Genomic DNA, 15825 nt, shown 5'->3' on the forward strand with positions numbered 1-15825 from the left:
ACCTGAAGTTACCAGTTAATGTGAGGAAACCCACCAACATCCCAGAGTTGAAGCTGTTCTCTACGGAGGAATGGGCTAAAATTCCTCCAAGCCGGTGTGCAGGACTGATCAACAGTTACCGGAAACATTTAGTTGCAGTTATTGCTGCAAAGGGGGGTCACACCAGATACTGAAAGCAAAGGTTCACATACTTTTGTCACTCACAAATATGTAATATTCGATCATTTTCCTCAATAAATAAATGACCAAGTATAATATTTTTGTCTCATTTGTTTAACTGGTTTCTCTTTATCTACTTTTAGGACTTGCATGAAAATCTGATGATGTTTTAGGTCATATTTATGCAGAAATATAGTGTAATATGAGCGCTATATAGCACCCGACCCGACACAGACTGAGGCAGAGGCACGTGTAACAGAAACAGTTTCTTTTATTTTTCTTCAGCCGTGGGGCACGCCTTCTCCGTGTCCCACAGGCCCAACACAGTCCCACAAGCACTTAAATAACACACAAACCACACTTCTTCTCTCCACCTCAGCACCACCACTCCTCCCAGGCAACCTCGTCTTCTTCCTCCTGATTCTGGCTCTCTTCAGTGGTGGTGGTTGGCCTTTTTTATACCCCACCCGGAAGTATTCCAGGTGCTTGATCACCTGGGTCTAATTGCATTTCCGGGTGGAGCTGAGGAATTGACCAGCCGCGCTGCCAAGACCATGCAGCTCCCCCAGGCGGCCATCCAAGCCCTCAACCAGGCTGTGGAGGACTCCATGTCCCATGGAGCCATGCGCCAGGCTGGGGAATCATCATCCGCCAGGGAGGCTGCCACCAAGCGTCCCGGGGGAGGTATTGAGCTGCCCGTGGTGGCTCCCCCGGAACAGATGCAGCAGAGGAGTCCCTGCCGGGCATGGAACCCGGCTGTCCTTTACAATAGAAAATTCTAAAGGGTTCACAAACTTTCAAGCACAACTGTATATATATATATATATATATATATATACAGTATATATAAATATATATATTTATTTATTTCTATGTGCGTGTGTGTGTAAATATATCAGTATTCCAACAGTTGAATAATATGAAAAATGTGTATAAAGAAAAAAATATGAAATAAAATTAGCACATATTTCAGCCAAAGTAATTTGCATTGTGGGGCAGCACGGTGCCTCGCAGTAAGGAGATGTGGGTTTGCTTCCCGGGTCCTCCCTGTGTGGAGTTTACATGTTCTCCCTGTGTCTTCGTGGGTTTTCTCCGGGTACTCCGGTTTCCTCCCACAGTCCAAAGACATGCAGGTTAGGTGCATTGGCATTCCTAAATTGTCCCTAGTGTGTGCTTGGTGTGTGTGTGTGTGCCCAGCGGTGGGCTGGTGCTCTGCCCGGGGTTTGTTCCTGCCTTGTGCCCTGTGCTGGCTGGGATTGGCTCCAGCAGACCCCGTGACCCTGTGTTAGGATATAGCGGGTTGGACAATGACTGCTGGGAGACTTCAATGCTCACGTGGGCAATGACAGTGAGACCTGGAAGGGCGTGATTGGGAGGAATGGCCCCCCGATCTGAACCCGAGTGGTGTTTTGTTATTGGACTTCTGTGCTCGTCACGGATTGTCCATAAACGAACACCATGTTCAAGCATAGGGGTGTTCATATGTGCAACTTGGCACCAGGACACCCTAGGCCTCAGTTCGATGATCGACTTTGTGGTCGTGTCGTCGGACTTGCGGCCACATGTCTTGGACACTCGGGTGAAGAGAGGGGCGGAGCTATCAACTGATCACCACCTGGTGGTGAGTTGGCTTCGATGGTGGGGGAGGATGCCGGTCAGGCCTGGTAGGCCCAAACATGTTGTGAGGGTCTGCTGGGAACGTCTGGCAGAGCCCCCTGTCAGAAGTAGCTTTCAACTCCCACCTCCGGCAGAACTTTGACCATGTCCCGAGGGAGGTGGGGGACATTGAGTCCGAATGGACCATGTTCCGTGCCTCTATTGTTGAGGCGGCTGACCGGAGCTGTGGCCGTAAGGTGGTCGGTGCCTGTCGTGGCGGCAATCCCCGAACCCGTTGGTGGACACCGGCGGTGAAGGATGCCGTCAAGCTGAAGAAGGAGTCCTACCGGTCCCTTTTGTCCTGTGGGACTCTGGAGGCAGCTAATAGGTACCGGCAGGCCAAGCGGAATGCAGCTTCGGTGGTTGCTGAGGCAAAAACTTGAGCATGGGAGGAGTTTGGGGAGGCCATGGAGAACGACTTTCGGACGGGTTCGAGGAGATTCTGGTCCACCGTCCGGCGTCTCAGGAGGGGGAAGCAGTGCAGTGTCAACACTATATATGGTGGGGATGGTGCACTGCTGCCCTTGACTCGGGACGTTGTGAGTCGGTGGGGGAGTACTTTGAAGACCTCCTCAATCCCAATAACATGCCTTCCAATGAGGAAGCAGAGCCTGGGGACTCAGAGGTGGGCTCCTCCATCTCTGGGACTGAGGTCACCAAGGTGGTCAAAAAACTCCTTGGTGGCAGGGCCCCGGGGGTGGATGAGATACTCCCAGAGTTCCTAAAGGCTCTGGATGTTGTAGGGCTGTCTTGGTTGACACGTCTCTACAACATCGCATGGACATCAGGGACAGTGCCTCTGGATTGGCAGACCGAGGTGGTGGTCCCCCTCTTTAAGAAGGGGGACCGGAGGGTGTGTTCCAACTACAGAGGGATCACACTCCTCAGCCTCCCTGGAAAAGTCTATTCGGGGGTTCTGGAGAGGAGGGTCCGTTGGATAGTCGAACCTCGGATTCAGGAGGAACAGTGTGGTTTTCGTCCTGGTCGCGGAACAGTGGACCAGCTCTACACCCTTAGCAGGGTCCTGGAGGGTGCATGGGAGTTTGCCCAACCAGTCTACATGTGTTTTGTGGATTTGGAAAAGGCGTTTGACCGTGTCCCTCGGGGAATCCTGTGGGGGGTGCTCCGGGAGTATGGAGTACCGGACCCCCTGATAAGGGCTGTTCGGTCCCTGTACAACCGGTGTCAGAGCTTGGTCCGCATTGCCGGCAGTACGTCGAACCCGTTTCCAGTGAGAGTTGGACCTCCGCCAGGGCTGCCCATTGTCACCGATTCTGTTCATAACTTTTATGGACAGAATTTCTAGGCGCAGCCAGGGTGTTGAGGGGGGTCCGGTTTGGTGGACTCAGGATTGGGTCACTGCTTTTTGCAGATGATGTTGTCCTGTTTGCTTCATCAGGCCGTGATCTTCAGCTCTCTCTGGATCAGTTCGCAGCTGAGTGTGAAGCGGCTAGGATGGGAATCAGCACCTCCAAATCCGAGACCATGGTCCTCAGCCGGAAAAGGGTGGAGTGCCCTCTCAGGGTTGGGAGCGAGATCCTGCCTCAAGTGGAGGAGTTCAAGTATCTCGGGGTCTTGTTCACGAGTGAGGGAAGAATGGAGCGTGAGATCGACAGGCGGATCGGTGCGGCGTCCGCAGTGATGCGGGCTCTGCATCGGTCTGTTGTGGTGAAAAAGGAGCTGAGCCATAAGGCAAAGCTCTCAATTTACCGGTCGATCTATGTTCCTACCCTCACCTATGGTCATGAGCTATGGGTAGTGACCGAAAGAACGAGATCGCGAATACAAGCGGCTGAAATGAGTTTCCTCCGCAGGGTGTCTGGGCTTTCCCTTAAAGACAGGGTGAGAAGCTCAGTCATCCGGGAGGGGCTCAGAGTAGAGCCACTGCTCCTCTGCATCGAGAGGAGTCAGATGAGGTGGCTCGGGCATTTGATCAGGATGCCTCCTGGACGCCTCCCTGGTGAGGTGTTCCGGGCACGTCCAACCGGGAGGAGGCCCCGGGGAAGACCCAGGACACGCTGGAGGGACTATGTCTCCCGGCTGGCCTGGGAACGCCTCGGGATTCTCCCGGAAGAGCTAGAAGAAGTGGCCGGGGAGAGGGAAGTCTGGGCATCTCTGCTCAAGCTGCTGCCCCCGCGACCCGACCTCGGATAAGCGGGAGACAATGGATGGATGGATGGATGGATGGATGGATGGATGGACAATGACTGAGTGACTGACATTATGCATTGAAGAGGAAATAAAGGCGCAGCTCAAGTAATTTTGAGTGGGTCTTTGGCGCCCTCTGCTGTTAAGGTGTGTTTACTTAATGGTAATGGCTAATATCGAGCTCACCAGTTTAAGGTAAATCGAAAAGTCAGTGACATTTAATGTGGGAAAAACATACAGTCATGTGGAAAAGTACACTCCATTGAAATTGTTGACTTTTTCATATTTGAACTGGCAAGCACACAATGCAAATAGTGCCTACAGATCAAGGTGATATAATTCAATAAAAACATGGAAAATTTGCTTTTTCTACGACTTATTCAAGAAAAATATCAACAGATGAAACGATCTGTTGGGCAAAAAGTAAGTGCACCCTTAGCCTCAGAAGTTGTTATTGCCCCTTTAACGGAAATAATTTCTTGTAGGTGTTTTGCATAGCTGCCCACCAGTCCCTGACACCAACTCTGTGAAATATTTGACCGCTACTCCATGCAAAGTTCTCAGCTGAAAGATGTTTGTGGATTTTCTTGCATACCTACCCATTTCAATGAGACACAAATCATGACCTTGACTACACCAATCCATAACCCTCTGTTTATTCTTTTTGAACCATTCCTTGGGGGATTTGCTAGTGAGCTTCAGATTATTATCATGTTGAAAGGTCCATTTCTGCTTCAACCTCAACTTTCAGACAGATGGCCTCACATATTCTCCTCAAGCACACTTGAGTTGACTTGAAGACTGCAAGCTGCCGGGCCCTAAGGCAGCAAAGCAACTCCAAACCAGAATATTACCACCACCATGCTTCATAACTGGAATGAAATTCCTCCCGCTGCAGTCCTTGGTTTGTACCAAACATGTCTATGGTTACTGTGGCTACCAGCTCTATCTTTGATTCATCTGTCCTGAGCGGCCTAATCTTTGCCTGTGTGTTCAATGGCAAACTGTAGTCTTGCTGTGATGTTCTTTTTGGGCAGCAAAGGCCTTTTCCTGGCACAACTCATATGCAGGTCAAATTTCTTCAGTCTCTTTCTGATTGTATAAGCATGTCTAGTAAGGACCAGGCACTGCTCATTACCTGCCTAATATCATCCCTTCGGTGATGCATTGTGGTGGCAGCAGCAAGTTATGGAGGTGCTTCTCAGCAGTAAGACTCTTGCCATTCGTTATTGAGAAACGAATACGTTTGTAAAATAGCGCAATAATTATCCAGATATAATGACATAATAATTGCAAAATAACACAATAAATTATTTTGAGAGGAGGGAGTCAATTCCCCTAATAAAACTGTTGCTGTGGTTACAGGATCACCTGTGAGTGAGAATCCTGATTAGGAAACAGAAGAACCCATGATGGGGAGCAGCAAGAGGAAAACAGCAATAAGCAGCTATAACTGGGAACTTAAGGAGCAGTCAAAACGGTTAGGACTGTCAGACACCCCCTGATTCTATGGTACGAGAAAATTCCTCCACATGATATACTGTATACCATTCGGCTCGCCACATTTTAATATTTCAAACATCTGACTCAATTATTTTTGTTTATTACGTACATCTCAAAAAGTAAATCCTTACATTTCTTATCAATGCTCCTTGTTGGGAAGGCTTATAATTCAGACATTTTTTTAATATTGTTTTCTTTCATGTGAATTGTACCTCTCTGTTGGTACTTGCTGTCTACTCAGGTATGAGGCAAGAGGCTCTGCTGTCTATCTCTAGATGCTCAACGTGATATACAATAAAATACTAAATATGCCTACTTTAATATATCTATCATTGCTATATCCCAGACATTATGATGTCATGAAACGGGGGGACCATGTAGAAAAAGTGTTTTCATTTCTACCTGGTGTGACCAAAATGTGCAAATACCCTTAAATGAAAGTCTGCAATGTGCACTTTAATCACGTACATATTGTTTGATTTGTAAGTTTAAAATGTGGGGCTGAGGAGGAAATCAAGCAAAAATGTTTCTTTGTCTCATATATTATGGAAGGAACTGTACATAGATAGATAGATAGATAGATAGATAGATAGATAGATAGATAGATAGATAGATAGATAGATAGATAGATAGATGAAAATGTGTATAAAAAGCATCCATCCATCCATCCATCCATTTTCCAACCCGCTGAATCCGAACACAGGTGTCACGGGGGTCTGCCGGAGCCAATCCCAGCCAACACAGGGCACAAGGCAGGAACCAATCCTGGGCAGGGTGCCAACCCACCGCAGAAAAAGCATACATTGGATTGAAAAAGAAAGAAAGAAAGAAAGATGGAACTGCACTTGAGGAAGTGGTAAAGGCAATCAAAAAGCTGAAGAACAATAAGAGTACTAGTCTAGATAGAATACAGTGCATCCAGAAAGTATTCACAGCGCATCACTTTTTCCACATTTTGTTATGTTACAGCCTTATTCCAAAATGGATTAAATTAATTTTTTTCCTCAGAATTCTACACACAACACCCCATAATGACAACGTGAAAAAAGTTTACTTGAGGTTTTTGCAAATTTATTAAAAATAAAAAAACTGAGAAATCCCATGTACATAAGTATTCACAGCCTTTGCTCAATACTTTGTTGATGCACCTTTGGCAGCAATTACAGCCTCAAGTCTTGTTGAATATGATGCCACAAGCTTGGCACACCTGTCCTTGGCCAGTTTTGCCCATTCCTCTTTGCAGCACCTCTCAAGCTCCATCAGGTTGGATGGGTAGCGTCGGTGCTCAGCCATTTTAAGATCTCTCCAGAGATGTTTAATCGGATTCAAGTCTGGGCTCTGGCTGGGCCACTCAAGGACATTCACAGAGTTGTCCTGAAGCCACTCGTTTGATATCTTGGCTGTGTGCTTAGGGTCGTTGTCCTGCTGAAAGATGAACCGTCGCCCCAGTCTGAGGTCAAGAGCGCTCTGGAGCAGGTTTTCATCCAGGATGTCTCTGTACATTGCTGCAGTCATCTTTCCCTTTATTTTGACTAGTCTCCCAGTCACTGCCGCTGAAAAACATCCCCATAGCATGATGCTGCCACCACCATGCTTCACTGTAGGGATGGTGCCAAGTTTCCTCCAAACGTGACGCCTGGCATTCACAACAAAGAGTTCAATCTTTGTCTCATCAGACCAGAGAATTTTCTTTCTCATGGTCTGAGAGTCCTTCAAGTGCCTTTTGGCAAACTCCAGGCGGGCTGCCATGTGCCTTTTACTAAGGAGTGGCTTCCATCTGGCCACTCTACCATACAGGCCTGATTGGTGGATTGCTGCAGAGATGGTTGTCCTTCTGGAAGGTTCTCCTCTCTCCACAGAGGACTTCTGGAGCTCTGACAGAGTGACCATCATGTTCTTGGTCACCTCCCTGACTAAGGCCCTTCTCCACCGATCGCTCAGTTTAGATGGCCGGCCAGCTCTAGGAAGAGTCCTGGTGGTTTCGAACTTCTTCCACTTACGGATGATGGAGGCCACTGTGCTCATTGGGACCTTCAAAGCAGCAGAAATTTTTCTGTAACCTTCCCCAGATTTGTGCCTCGAGACAATCCTGTCTTGGAGGTCTACAGACAATTCCTTTGACTTCATGCTTGGTTTGTGCTCTGACATGAACTGTCAACTGTGGGATCTTATATACACAGGTGTGTGCCTTTCCAAATCATGTCCAATCAACTGAATTTACCACAGGTGGACTCCAGTTAAGCTGCAGAAACATCTCAAGGATGATCAGGGGAAACAGGATGCACCTGAGCTCAATTTTGAGCTTCATGGCAAAGGCTGTGAATACTTATGTACATGTGCTTTCTCAATTTTTTTATTTTTAATAAATTTGCACAAACCTCAAGTAAACTTTTTTCACGTTGTCATTATGGGGTGTTGTGTGTAGAATTCTGAGGAAAAAAATTAATTTTAATCCATTTTGGAATAAGGCTGTAACATAACAAAATGTGGAAAAAGTGATGCGCTGTGAATACTTTCCGGATGCACTGTATCATCAGAGCTAATTATTGCATGAAGAAAAAATATAACCAAAGAAATGCATGAAATATGTGTGGAAGTCTGGGATACAGGCAGATCAACGGCCAATAGACAGGTATTAGCCATGGTGACTTGAAAGGCTGCGTCAACTACAGGTCAATAGCATTGATACCACATACGAAAAAGTTGTTTAGAATGTCCTTCAAGAATGATTTCTGATAGCCTTGGAAGATGAACATTTGAGTGAGCAACAGGCCGGCTTTAGGTAGGACAGGAGCACTGTCCAATAGACCTTGATGTTAAGATTGTTATTACAAGATGCAAAGTCTAACTGCCATAAAACATCTACCATTGCTTAATGGATTTTAAGAAAGCACTTGATTCGGTTTGACAAGAAGGGTTGTAGGCAACAATGAAGACTATGGCAGTACCATCCAAACTGGCTGGAGCATTGAAATGTTTATATAAAGAGTGTTTAGTGTTTGTTAGTGGGAGAGGAGTTGCATTACTGGATAAAGGCAACAATGGGAAACAGATGAGGAGAACCATTGTTTCTACTGTTGTTTATGGCATTATTAGAATTAAAAACTAGGGAGTCTCGTTGAGTCGAAGGATTTTTTTATTTAATAGAGAGATAGAAAAGATGGAAGCAGATTTAAGAGGAGGAATTACCATTAGAGTAAATAGTCATAAATCTTTGATTTGAAGATGATATTGACATGCTAACAACGAATGAACTGGATCTTTACGAGCAACCGTGTTAAGACGAAAGCGGAAAAGAGTACAGATTTTTTATTAACAGGGATAGGATAAAATTAATGGTAATAAGAAACAATAAAGCTGGTATAAATTTAAATGGAGAGAAGAATGTGTAGAATGGCTTGTTTATTTGGGTAGCCCTTTAAACGAGTGAGACTGTTGCTCAAAGGAGGTCAATAGAACAATGAACAGTTCTTTTGCTGCGGTGCAAGATAATATGAAAAAGTGGCAATATCTCAGCGAAAGTCAGAATAAAAATATTGATACGTGTGCGTTCTCTCTGCAAACCATCTGGTAGAGCAGCGTTTCTCAACCTTTAAGTATTTGCGACCCGAGTTTTCATAACAGTTTTAATCGCGCCCCCCTAAGGTTTTTTTGAAAGGACCCCACTTATACCCATTTGTTCTTTTTTAATTAATGATATATCATCCATCCATCCATTTTCCAACCCGCTGAATCCGAACACAGGGTCACGGGGGTCTGCCGGAGCCAATCCCAGCCAACACAGGGCACAAGGCAGGAACCAATCCTGGGCAGGGTGCCAACCCACCGCAGGACACACACAAACACACCCACACACCAAGCACACACTAGGGCCAATTTAGAATCGCCAATCCACCTAACCAGCATGTCTTTGGACTGTGGGAGGAAACCGGAGCGCCCGGAGGGAACCCACGCAGACACGGGGAGAACATGCAAACTCCACGCAGGGAGGGCCCGGGAAGCGAACCCAGGTCCCCAGGTCTCCCAACTGCGAGGCAGCAGCGCTACCCACTGCGCCACCGTGCCGCCCCTGATATATCATAGATGCTTATTTTATTATACCTACTTAACTTTTATCGACATTTATCTAACTATATATTTATTTTTCTAGTATCAGAATGTAGTTTAAGTTATGTATGTATTTAAGATATATTTTTCATATTTTCGATTCTTGTTTTCTTTTTTTCCACATCTTCGCGCCCCCCTTTTTGTTACTTCGCGCCCCCCTCGGCGGCCACACATTGACAACCACTGTGGTAGAGAATGAAAAGAACCATCTGTCTCCGCGGTCTCTAGACGGACCAAAGAGGATCTCTTGATCTAAACTACAACTGTAATATTGACATCATAATAAAGATTTCAAAAACGCAGTATTAACACATATGCCTACCGGACGCACTCTGTTCTGTTCGAATTTTGCACTTTAAAGTAATCCGTATTAAAATATGAGCACGCGCGGTTCACTTCACAGACTTTCATTCACTACAAAATCTAACGTGGCGCATGCAGTGAATGTATCTTAAGCACTAGCAATCTCCCTTGTTCATAATCTATCTCAGAACGTCAGCGAATCGTCAAAGATTTGAATTTGACAGAATGCTCTCCCGCTTCATCTGTGGGTGAAGTGGATCAACACGTTTTAATTTCACAATAGTTTAAAGTCTGATGGAAATTGTGAACGCTTACTTATATTCGAGAGTTACGACACGACATCGCGACATGTATCTTTGGAACTTTGACTTTAAAGGCTTGGGAGTACAAAGCAGACTGACCAATCATCTCACCCGTTGGCAGGCGCCTCCACACCTGTTTGTGCGCGCGCGCGCCCGCATTCGTCCTGACGTCAGACGCGATAATTAAACAGGAAGTAATGTCTGTAAACAAAAAGAAGAGAAAAACCTGGATTTATGTAAAACTGTATTAGGCGGCCGTGCGTTCTTCCTTTAAACGCCAGAAATATAGGTGTGCCTATTGATTTTAGCAACCTATGTATGCGTCTATTTATTTGCTTATTTATTTTTACCACTCGACGCTTAATGTTCACCTCCAAAGAAGGACGATGAAAGCTCCGGTTCCGTGGTGAAGACTCTTCCAGCACGACCATGAAAGATCGGATAGTTTCGGGTCTCATTTTCACCGTTTTCATAACCAGTTGCGCTGCTAATGGTGAGATTAGAAATTTTTTTAAATAACTTGGTATTATTTGGTGACCCAGTCCCTTGACTACAGATCACCGTCAACGCAATGTTCACTCTGTTATATCTTACTCGGTTGTTAACATATATTGATATTAATGTATACCGATAACAATCTTATATATTTTAGTTTGTAGAATTAACTGTACAGTGACTCCATTGAAATGTCTTTTGTTGTATACTGGAGGTGGTTCGAGACTTGTACTGTAAAAAGGCGCCACTATAGGTCTATTTTTAAAGCTGCTGAACCAGTTTGTTGATTTATTGTAGAATTAATTCTGAACTGAGAGGCTTTTGACAAAAAAGTTGCGCTATTAGAAAACGGAGGAAAGGGGTGCATTGTCATCCCATGTAGTTAGAGTCACAAAGACCGTTATTTTAATGGGCCCCACAGCAGTAAATGAGCAGTCCATGTTCTATGGCTCATCCCTGAGTGTTCAGAAAAAAACTCATATTGTTTGATATTTCTTGCGTTTTCATTACTGAATGACATGCTGACATAATACAAGTTCAGTCTGGTTTGCTGTCTTCAAAATTGCTACAGTTAACTATTATAATTTAAAACACTAGTTTATTGTGTTACCTACTTTTATTCTTCTTCTTCTTCTTATTATAGCGGTTGGCAGATCAACTTAAGGTTCATTGTAGTCACCAACTAGATTTTTAAACGTATTTCTCCCAGAAATATTTAACTGCATCTGTCTATTTTTATAAAGTTAAAACTGAATCCTCAGTCATCCATAGGGGGAAAACATCACTTTCAACAGGATGGCACATCAAATCTCAAAACAGGTGCCTATTGGTAACAAGCAGCACATATGTACATACACACACACAATTTATATCCATATATGTAAAATATACACACACAATTACTTTTGAACCAATGGGATTAGAACCTTGACCTTGGTCTTAATTGAAAGCTTATGGATATTCAAACCATTTTAGGTAATAAAATGCATTTTATTTTAGGACTGTAGGTGTTTGTTTCTTTAGAAAAGAAAAAAAAATAGGCAAATTAGATAAACGTGGCAGTATATTAAAAATAGTGAATGATGAGAGGCTACGAGTAGACACAGCTAAAAAAAAAGAAGCAATAGACTTGTAAAGCTGTGTGCTTTAATTAAAAGGTTCTTTCATCCTCTATCTCTGAGAATAAATATATATACATATATAGCCACATAACTGTATATAAAATATTTGAATCTGGATACTATATAAAACATTTGAATCTATCCTCAAATGATAAACAGCACATAACTGATTTTAATTTATCAAATTATTCAGTAACGGATAAGACAACTTAGAGTACAGGGAAATTCTTACTTGTTGCCTCACCAACAATCCAACCTCACACCACTCTCTGACACCATAATAAACAAGAATGTATAAAATGCATACAATCATTTTAATAGCAATAGTTTTGTCAAGTGTACAGAGTTCAGTAAAATTCCTACTTGCATGTCAGACAGAAATGCAGCACATCACTATTATAAACAAGAATTTAATACAATACATAATTCTGTTCAATTAAAATCTCAAATCAGATTACCCAATGTGTCCTTGTTTCCATACCACTTGTTTAGTTATTCTTGCTGTTCTTGAAACCATACAGGGTGAAAAAAACACCCTGACAAAAACTCCAGTTAACATTATGCATAGAAACTAAATTCACAGCACGATATTTTATTAGTGTAACCAGCCAAATTTTGATTTAAATTACTTTTTTTGGGTAAAGAAAGGTTTTGCAAAAAAAAGTGCAGTCTATAATGTTGTGGCCAGTAGAACAACCTTTGTCATTGATAGACTTGTGTAAAAAATGATTAATACATGTTTTCATATAATGTATTAAATTAGCTGTGTAGGACTCTGCTTTAATCCATTGATATTTTCAGGACATTCATTTGTGCCCAGCATTTCGGTGGGTTTGAGTTCTGAACCTGGGGTATCCCGAAACGTTTTCAGTCAGTAAAGTTGGAGACTTGTGACATAACTCTACAGTTTGCAAACCAACAACATCAAATTTTGTTTAAGTCCTATCAGACAGAAAGCCTCATATTTTCCTCTAGAATATTCAGATATAAAATGGAGTTCACGGTGCATTCCATGACTTCATGGCATCCAATTTCTGTGGGTGCAAGACGTTAGTAAATAATTATTTCTTTAACAATGGTGATTTACAGTTGGCATTCTTCTGGTGATATGCCCTGTTTGTTTTTTGTCAAACCTGGCATTGTGCATAATGTTTAAACAGCTCCACTATGGCCTTATCTCACTCAAATCAGAAGTCTTGTGCTTTATAGAAATTCAGCTTTGGAAATGTAATACTATTGCCATGTTCTTTTTGGAGAGAAAAGGTTTCCCAGGAAAGCCATACTTTTTAAATTCTTTTCTGATGGGATAATTATGAATTGTAACATTTGTGTGAGGGGTCATATTCACTAGCCCAGTTGGTTTAAGATGGCTTCTGAAGCTCGGTTTATGTGTGGAATTTTTTTTTATGCTGATTGTTTTTGTACCCCAAAAACAATCGGAGGTCAACTGTGAAAAGCTGTGAAAATTGGGTTTGCAGAAAAAAATGACAATATCTTTACCTTATTTTATACGTGGAATCTGAATTTTGTCTTATTTCTTTTTCATGTTCTATAACAACTGTTTAACTGCGTTTTTACATATTTTACATTTAATTTTTTCTGAAGATGAGATGTGGTTAAAGCACTTTTTTTAAAAGGTTCATTTTTTTGTTTAGGGCTCATTTATAACTGCACTATTTTAAAAAAGAACAAAATTGTGGTTTTGTGCATGTAACAATGAGACATTTGTCATGCATGATGCTGATGCTTGCAGTACCGTCCCAGGGTGAGAAAGGCTGCTGTCGCTAACTATAGTATCTCATTTCCCTTTCGCTGTGCAAAGAAAACACCCAGTGAGGGCCCCTTCCCATCAAGCTCTATAAATACCAATGTCCCCGGAAAGAGCGGAGAAGCAGTCCTCCTGCATGATGGATGCCCCCAGAACTGATCTGCTTAACAGAGCCTTGAAATTAGGAAGCCAAATAGGCTAGTCAGGCAGTTTTTACACCTGTTTTCTGTTATTGCACTACCTAGCCCATGTTATAGTTCTATTCTTTGGAATGTTGCATTAAAAGTCCTCTGCTCATTTGACCTTTGACACATTACAAGCTAAGAAAAATATTTACTTCTGAAACAGTCCATAGGAGTACTGGGACAGTTTTATCAAAGTCACTTTAATATTCTGCCTGTTTGGCCTTTAAAATAAGTTCTTATTTTTATTGTCAGTATTCTGGCCAAAATATCTTAACTTGTTTTAAAATATTTAATGATAAGTCATGCATTGTAACTTGGATAACAGCAAGTAAACAAAACTCAGTTACTACCATATCAATTAACTGATTGAATTAATTTCTTCTTCATTTATTTGTCTGTTCTTTTATTAGATTTAACATATGTCTCAGAATATTCCTCTGTGGTGCCTCAGAAGCTTGACTCCTACAGTTGGTATGGGAACGTACGACTGGCCCTCTTTAAAGTGCCTGAAGATACGGTACTGGTCCGATGGTTGTTAACTGTTAGTCAAAGAGGTGACTCCGACTGTGGAAACACTTACATAACCATGTATGTGCAATTTTTAAAAACATTAAGAGCTCCAAGTTATTCTGTGTATTTGATAAGTAGGTAAAATTAATTGTTTTGGTAAGCAGTAATTTATTTATTCACTCTATCAGATTTTCATTTTTGTATTGTATAGACAACTTCAAGTATATTTCTTTTGATTGATATTAGTTTTAATTCTGATTTTAAGTATAATAAACCTTTAATGCATTTTGTTTGTACTTTTACAGCCATATTCGAGCAGGAGCTCCTCCTGTAATTAATCCATTACAAACTGAGTTTCCTATGCATACAGCCTTCGATATAGCATACAATCTAACCTTAACATTAAATTCAAATGGCCAAAACCTGACATTTTTAAATTTGACCAATCCTGTGGCGGGAGAATGGTTCATGGCTGCACATCTTCCCAAACATGATGGCAAAATTGAGCAGAAGGTAAGAAAGTGTTGATGTGTTTTGCTGTAAATAAAAATTGAAGTCAGTAATGTTGCTAGTGTAAAGGTATAGTATATTTTACAGTGTACCTGGATTAGAGAGAGAAAAAAAAAGTACTTTGTGGGATAACGAGAAGTATCATGTGGTGTAGTTTTCTTTACTTTTTTGTTTTGTGTTTCTTTTGTCTGGAAATGGCTATGAATTTAATGTGTAATTTATTTTTGTTGATCCTCCTTTAGGGGTCAATTGTTAGACCACAAATGTTCAAAATGTTTGATTTGGATGCTAACCATTCTGTGCCTGTATTGTTTAATGCAGCATATATGAAAAAGATATTATTGAATTTTATTTTATTTATACTGATGAATAAGTAGAAACAAAGTGAAGAAACAAAATTTAATTAATTTTAATGGATGCTTCTGAAGCCAAATACCTGGAAAACACATTTTTAGAAACTTGAAAACTGAGGAGGCGAAGAAAACGAGTGTATTCTTCATAATACAATGCACTGCTTACAGTTAATCATGACTGATCCACAACATTTACATTGTCAACGTTAAATCAATTAAGTTCAATTAATTAAAAGACGTCACATTGTTATATGATATTCTGTCAGTGAGGACTGATAAATGATTATTAGTACTCATTAATTTTAATTATTTATTAAGTTGTTCTTCATGGAAGTGCCTACTTTATTTTTAATCAGTGTAAGTAATTTGTGCATATACAGCAGTAGCAGCAAAAAAGGCATTTCTCATTATCTTATTTATCGTCCCTTTTATAGTATCAAATTTTTATGTATCTCCAGTTTTCTTATAATTAAGTCCAAAAGTAAACTATGTTTTTTTGATACTTCAGAATTTCAAATATTTATTATTCCACTTACAACTTTTATTTTTTCACTAAGTTATCTGCTACAAACGTTATGTACCTGTACTATTTTTTTTTCCCTGTAGTAAACACTGGCAACATGATTTTGTAACACATTTAAAATGAATTGACAGAAGTCATTTTTTGATTGTGTTTTTTTAGCGAGCATACATTGTTTCTGTTTT

The 15825-nt window shown here is 41.8% G+C and overlaps 1 protein-coding gene across 6 annotated transcripts in view; it reads left to right on the forward strand.

The window, feature by feature from the left end:
* The first annotated feature begins 10350 nt into the window (after positions 1 to 10350).
* Positions 10351 to 15825, forward strand: part of pgap6 (post-glycosylphosphatidylinositol attachment to proteins 6) — a 32410-nt gene continuing 26935 nt past the window's right edge. For all 6 annotated transcript variants that reach the window (XR_007936175.1, XR_007936173.1, XR_007936174.1 and 3 more), the window contains exons 1-3: positions 10351 to 10671; positions 14158 to 14335; positions 14563 to 14770. Coding sequence is in view for 3 of the 6 variants with exons in the window: in XM_051933400.1 (XP_051789360.1) it covers positions 10608 to 10671; positions 14158 to 14335; positions 14563 to 14770 (450 nt within the window). In the remaining 3 variants the exon portion in view is untranslated. The remainder of the gene's footprint in view (positions 10672 to 14157; positions 14336 to 14562; positions 14771 to 15825) is intronic.

Source organism: Erpetoichthys calabaricus, chromosome 11 (genome assembly GCF_900747795.2).
Source record: "Erpetoichthys calabaricus chromosome 11, fErpCal1.3, whole genome shotgun sequence".
NCBI lineage: Eukaryota > Metazoa > Chordata > Cladistia > Polypteriformes > Polypteridae > Erpetoichthys > Erpetoichthys calabaricus.